This window comes from Empidonax traillii, unplaced genomic scaffold (genome assembly GCF_003031625.1).
Source record: "Empidonax traillii isolate 1590-97213 ecotype Southwest subspecies unplaced genomic scaffold, ASM303162v1 scaffold520:size1094406, whole genome shotgun sequence".
Classification (NCBI taxonomy): Eukaryota; Metazoa; Chordata; class Aves; order Passeriformes; family Tyrannidae; genus Empidonax; species Empidonax traillii.
In genome coordinates, this window is record NW_020955713.1 from 806,537 (window position 1) to 812,536 (window position 6,000).

The window sequence follows — 6,000 nt, forward strand, 5'->3', positions numbered from 1 at the left end:
CACACTCGGCCTCTCTTCCAGTGAGTGCTTATTCAAGGTTAATAGGGCTGGAGAAATGGGCTCTCGCCCAGCACTTGCTCCTGAAAAGCCCCATTTCTTCCTTAATTGCAACTCAAAATTAAATTAGCAGTTTTAAATTTACTCTGTGCCCAAGAGGTGCCACGAGGGTGGGGAAGGACATGCTGTACCCTTCATCCTTATGTAATAGAAAGGGCAAATTCCAGCTTTGAGGGCAAAATTGCTGCCACTTCTGCCCTGGTTGACCCACTGCTTCGGTGTCTTTGGGGACAGAGATGCTCAGCCTGGATTTGATATGAACCTTTGGGGTGCTGGAGACATTTATCCTGGGTTTGGGATGAGCCTTTGGGGTGAGGCAGATGCGTATTCCGGATGTGAGGCTGCCCCAGCTTCCCCAGGCAGCCACATCAGACTCACGGGGATGTGACCACCAGGAGACACCTGCACTGTGCCAGGGCTGCATATGCCCCCCACATCCACGAAGGATGGCAGGAATGTGGGTGCAGGATGGGGGTGTGGTTGTAGGGACAGAGAGAGAGGTAGCAGTGTGCTCTGGGATGGGGATGGCACCAGCTGCGTTATTGATTCTGTAATTCAGCAACTGTGGACAGGGATGTGGTTTTGTTTTCCAGGCATAGAAACCTCCCTTAGGATAGGAACCATCCACCAAGGACAAGGGGTCTGCAGCCACCCCAAACCCTCTGCACCCACTGGGGTGGGGCCTGTGGGACGTGCTGATGCTTTGGGAGCAGCTGCTCCACTGTGGCCCGTAGCAGGGGGCAGAGACAGTTGCTGCTCCTGGAGAAGGGAAATTCGGGGGCCAGCACTGGGCCAGTGGGGCTGTGCCTGCACAGAGACCCTCACTGTGCACATTCACATGCACATACCAGCCCGTGTGCTCAGCTCACACCTCGGGGAACTGCGGCGTCCTGGGAGCGTCCTCCCTGCTGCTCCTGCCGCAAATTCCTGCCTCTTCCAGAGGGGGAACTCCATCCCGGTGATCCTGGGGTCCACTGGGGGCAGGCAGCAGGTGTTCCCCGCTGATGCCATTGGCCAGTGCTGCGGGGTGCACACCAGCCCCCAGGGCAGTCCCTGTGTGCCCCCAGAGAGGGGCTGAGACAGCCCAGCACCGCCCATGTCCCTGCCCGGCTCCCTCTGACACCATGTGCCACCTGGCACCCCCTCCCCTCAGTGTCCCACATCACTGGGGGCGGAAGGGGCATCCCACGGGTGTTTGGGAGCCCCTGGTGTGATTGGGGATCATTTGCCAAGGTGGGCAGGGTCCCCCACGGTGCCCATCCACGTGCGGTGGGACCAGGGACTGGGCAGGGCGGGGACACAACTGCACCAGAGTAGACAGCCAGGTTTGAGGAGGAGCTGTTGGCCCAGGGGAAAGCCCTAACCCTGGGTATCTCCCCCAGCTTGCCCGAGATGGATCAGGGCCAGGGTGCAGCATCCCGGTGTGTCCCCCAGTGCTGCCCACAGCGACGCTGCCCCGAGATGCCGGCTCGCTGTTCGTTCCAATATAATCTTTATTGGGGAGACTGATGTGGGTCAGAACAAGGCCGGGTATAAAACATGATCATGGTCACAACCAGCAGCGGGAGGCATTGGCAGAGCAACACAGAGACGGTACCGGCCCCGTTGTGCACCAGGGGGTGGTCCCGGGGCTGTGCCGGCAGCACGGCCGCTCCCTCGGGGCGGGCAGAGGGATGGGCTGGCCCCTCTCCCTGGGTGGATGCTGGGCTTTGGCCAGTGCCAGGGGCTGCTCTTTCCTCCAGGATAAAGGGTTCTGGGATCCCTGTGGCTCGCTCAGCCCCGGTGCTCTGGGACTGCCTGGCGTGTGCCCCTGGTGTGCTGGGTTGTGGTGCTCAGCCCCGTGGGAGCACCCGCAAATTATGGCTTTTTCTTTTTTTTTTTTTTTTGCTTTTTTGGCAGCAAACTTACTCCTCCGGGTGCTCTGGAGAAAGCAAGACTGTGCACAGGGTGCTGCTGCCCTGCCAGCCCCTCCGCACAGGGGTCACAGCAGAGATGCTGCTCCAGGGAAGGGACTGCGGGCAGGAGCCAGACCTCAGTCCCCCTGCCCAGCCAAATCCCCTCACTGGACCCAGCAATTTGGGGTACCGGACCCCATGCCACCCCCAGGAGCCATCCCACGGGGCATCGGTGCAGGTCCCAGGTGGAGCAGCAGAGAACGGGCACAGCTCAATGCCTTTGTGAACACATAATGGCCTGGGATGGGGCGGCTGGGGATGGATGGGGAAGAAACAAGAATCCTCCAAAACGAGGACAAAGTGGAGCTTTCCTCAAGGGCCTGTGGAGGAAATGGGCCGCGTGTCTGCTGGCATCCGAGGGGCCGGTGCGGCGGCTTGGCGTGGCTACTGAGACTCGGCGCTGGGCGGCGTGGCCACTGAGATGAAAGCTTTGGCAAATAACTTACAGAGACGGGGGGAGGAGGGGGCAGTTGGGGACCTGTCCTCGTTTCCTGTGCTGGGAGGGTGACCCAGCGTGGCATCGTGCACCTCCAGGGCTCCTTGTGCTGCTGCTGCCGGCCGTGGGGCGATGAGGAGGGTGTCACCCTGGATGGGACCCAGCGTCCGCTCTCGGGAGAGCCGGGGAGAGAGGAGGGAGAGGCGCCTGGGGAAGGAGCACGGCGAGGTGCTCGATGCACAGCAGGGGCACCCACTGCAGAGCCGGGGGGAGCTGGAGCCCCTGGATGCGCTGGTAGAGGTGCTCCCCATCCCAGTGTCCCTCGCCCTGGGCACCACCGGTGTGTCGGGGGCTGCTGCCAGGTCCCAGCATCCCCGTCACCTCCCGACAGTGCTAGTGAGGACGCTGGTCCCATGTCCTTGGCTGTGGTGAGTGTCAGAGCTTTCCCTGGCTGTGCCACTGGCAAAGAGGGGACCGGGGGCCGGTCGTGGTGCTGCGCCGTGCTCTCCCAGCCGCTGTGTGCCGGGAGGTGCGGGCAGGGGCGCGCAGGGCTCACATGATGGTGCAGGAGGACAGCGGGTTCCGGATGTGGCAGGTGCAGGCGGCCCCGCAGTACTGGCGGAAGGTCTGATAGCAGCTGCGGTCGGTGTCGCTGCTCCACTGGACGGGGTTGGCGGCCAGGGCCTCGGCCGGCAGTCTGTTCAGGATACTGGTGTTGACAGCCAGCGCTGCCAGCCCGTAGTCGGTGAAGAGGACGGTCTCCCGCTTGCAGGTGGGGCAGGAGATGAACTTGTACTTGGGGCAGGACTCGTAGAGGATCTGCAGGCACTCCTCACACACCGAGTGCAGGCAGGAGAGGATGCGGGGCCGCTTGTTGGTGAAGTTGTACATGTGGCCGCAGGTGGGGCACTCGAGGGGCTCGCAGGGCGTCGAGGGGTGCAGCACGTACTGGTTGACGATCACCTCGTCCGACGGCGGCTGCCGGTGGTAGCAGACCTCGGAGCTGCCCTTCCGCTGGCTCTGGTACCCGCGCTCGCGCCGCGGCAGGGGGGGAGTCCGGGGCAGCGGCAGGGGGCCGGGGGTGGCATCCAGGGCGGGGATGTCCCCGCACGCCTGGTTGACAATGATCTCGGACTCGGAGGGCCACGCGCGCTTGGCCACGAGGGGCGGCTCTCGGCGCGGGGCCGGCGCGTAGCGCGGCTGCGACGCCTGCAGCTCCGAAAACTTCTCCGGGTGGATGATTTTCATCGCCTCCATTTTAATGATGACCTGTTGCCCTTTCAGACACGACATGAGTATCGTTTTCACATTACTGTCCACTGCTCTGGGGTCTCCGAGGGACGCCTGCATGAGGCTAAAACATGCTGGCAGCCTGCTGAGCTTTCAACCTCGGTCTGGCAGCAGAGCAGAAGCACGGGGAGCAGCTGCTGGCGCGGGAGAGCATCCTGGGGACACGGGGCAGCGCCAGCGGGCCCCGCGCCCCTCTTCTCCAGCCAGCCCTGAGGGTGCCAGGTGCGAGGCTGGGGCAGGCAGGGGAAGGCAGGGCTCACAGTGGCATCCTGCCTGCCTTGCAGGATGCTCTTGGGCGGGCGATCAAAGCGTCGGCTCCCTGCAGCCTCTCTGGGATGTTATGGTGACATTGGCAGTCACACAGCAGCCCTCCTCAGTCACTCAACACCCCTCCTCTTCGCCTTCGCTGCCACTTCCCGCCGGATCAGTTGCAGTCAGGAACAGTAATCTTGGGATGGTGCTGCCGGGCACTGCCCGGGGCAGGTGAGTCCAGGGAGGGTCTCACAGGAACCGGAGGCAGCTCTCAGTTTGCCCCAGCCCAGCCTTTATTCCTGTTTACTCGCGGTGGGATCCTCGTGGCGCTGAGGAATGTGTTTGCAAATTCCTTTGCTCTGACTTCCCGGCTCTCCCACTTAACGTCACCGGCAGCTCCCACAGGGCAGGGGCTCAGGGCGCATCCCCTGCCGGAGGGCAGCTCACCTTGGCTGCTGAGAGGCCACCAGGCACCTTGTCCCTTCCGTCCCTGGTACCTCTGTCCCCAGCTCAGCTTCGTGCTCGCTGGAAATGAAAAGCGAGAGGGGGTTGGATCCAAGGCTCTTCAGGGATCTACCGGCTGCCAGCACTCCCCCGGGATGCCTGCCTGCCTGCAGCCCGGCAATTTGGCAACTGAGCCCTGCAGGTCCTGTCCATCCGCCCGCGTGCTTGGGCTGCGGAAATGGGAGCAGGCAGGTATTTCCCCACAGGCATCCCCTCAGTGGCCCCGAGTGTGGGGTCCTGGAACCCCCCTCTGCCCTGGAGATGGGAGGGCAGGTCCCCCCGTGTCCCTCTGGGACGCAGGGCCCCTTCCGAAGGGGCTCCTCCACCGACCTGCCTCTGCTCAGGGTTTTCTCTCACGTTTAGCCCCTCCTCTGCTCAGTGGATCTATTTTTACCTCCATCGCTTGCTCCTGATCTGTCCCTGCTATTATCCCTCCCTCCAGCTTCCTCTCCCCCTTCCCATCTCCCTGCCCTTGTCCCGGGGCTTCTGGAGAGGACACTCCACACTTGGGGGCAGGAGGTGGGGGCAGACACCCAGCCCGTGGCCATTTTCTCCCTCTGCAGCCCCTGCGCCAGCCCAGCTCTCCTCGAGAAGGGCGAAGGCGCTTTCCTCCATCACACTGCAAATCCTGTTAGAGGGATGCCTGCTCCTGCTGAGCGCTGCCAGGCCTGAAGGAGGGGGCCCGAGGGGGCCATCTGGTTGCAGCAGCAGCCTTTGGGCACGAAGAGAGGCCATGGGGGTTCAACCCCAAGTGCCTGAGAGTTGGGGGGGGGGGGGGGTGGCTGGATCCCTGCCCAACCCCAGTCAGGGTGTCCCAGGGGCCATGCCCTGGCAGCACCGGGGTCCTTCAAGCATCTGGCCCTGAGGAGGGAGGCCTCATGTCCTGCATCCCCCATCATGGGCCCACACACTGCACCCCTCATCCTGCACCCTACAAGCTCCAAATGCTCCCCACCCCGCCGACAGCAGCAGCCCCGGGGGCTCTTCCTGCAGCTTTCAGGGAGACACTCACCCACAGCACCCACGGGCACAGTGATCCGGGTGGTCAGCAGTGCCACACACTGTCACCACGTTCCCACGCTCCTGCTGTCACACCCCTCCACACACAGCCCTGGTGCAGCACCCTGCACCCCATCCCCCCGGGGGTGAAATACAGCCCCCCCTGTACCCCACACCCCCATCACCCTGGGGCAACACAGCTCCCTCGCCATACCCTGCACCCCATCACACCTGGGGTGAAACACAACCCTCCACCATACCCTGCACCCCATCACACCTGGGGTGAAACACAACCCTCCACCATACCCTGCACCCCATCACACCTGGGGTGAAACACAACCCTCCACCATACCCTGCACCCAATCACCCGTAGGGCAACACCACCCCCCCACCCCAGCCTGCATCCCTATCGCCCACGGGGTGACACAGCCCCCAGCTGTACCCCACACCCCATGTCACCCTTGGGGTGCCATCCTGAGCACTTCTGGGATGACACGGCCCCCCAGC

The 6,000-nt window shown here is 63.3% G+C and overlaps 1 protein-coding gene across 1 annotated transcript; it reads right to left on the reverse strand.

The window, feature by feature from the left end:
• Positions 1 to 1,532: 1,532 nt before the first annotated feature.
• On the reverse strand, positions 1,533 to 4,515 carry RNF208 (ring finger protein 208). Its single transcript, XM_027896960.1, has one exon. It carries the CDS (start codon positions 3,796 to 3,798, stop codon positions 3,001 to 3,003), a length of 798 nt encoding a protein of 265 aa, XP_027752761.1. The 5' UTR covers positions 3,799 to 4,515; the 3' UTR covers positions 1,533 to 3,000.
• Positions 4,516 to 6,000: the final 1,485 nt, after the last annotated feature.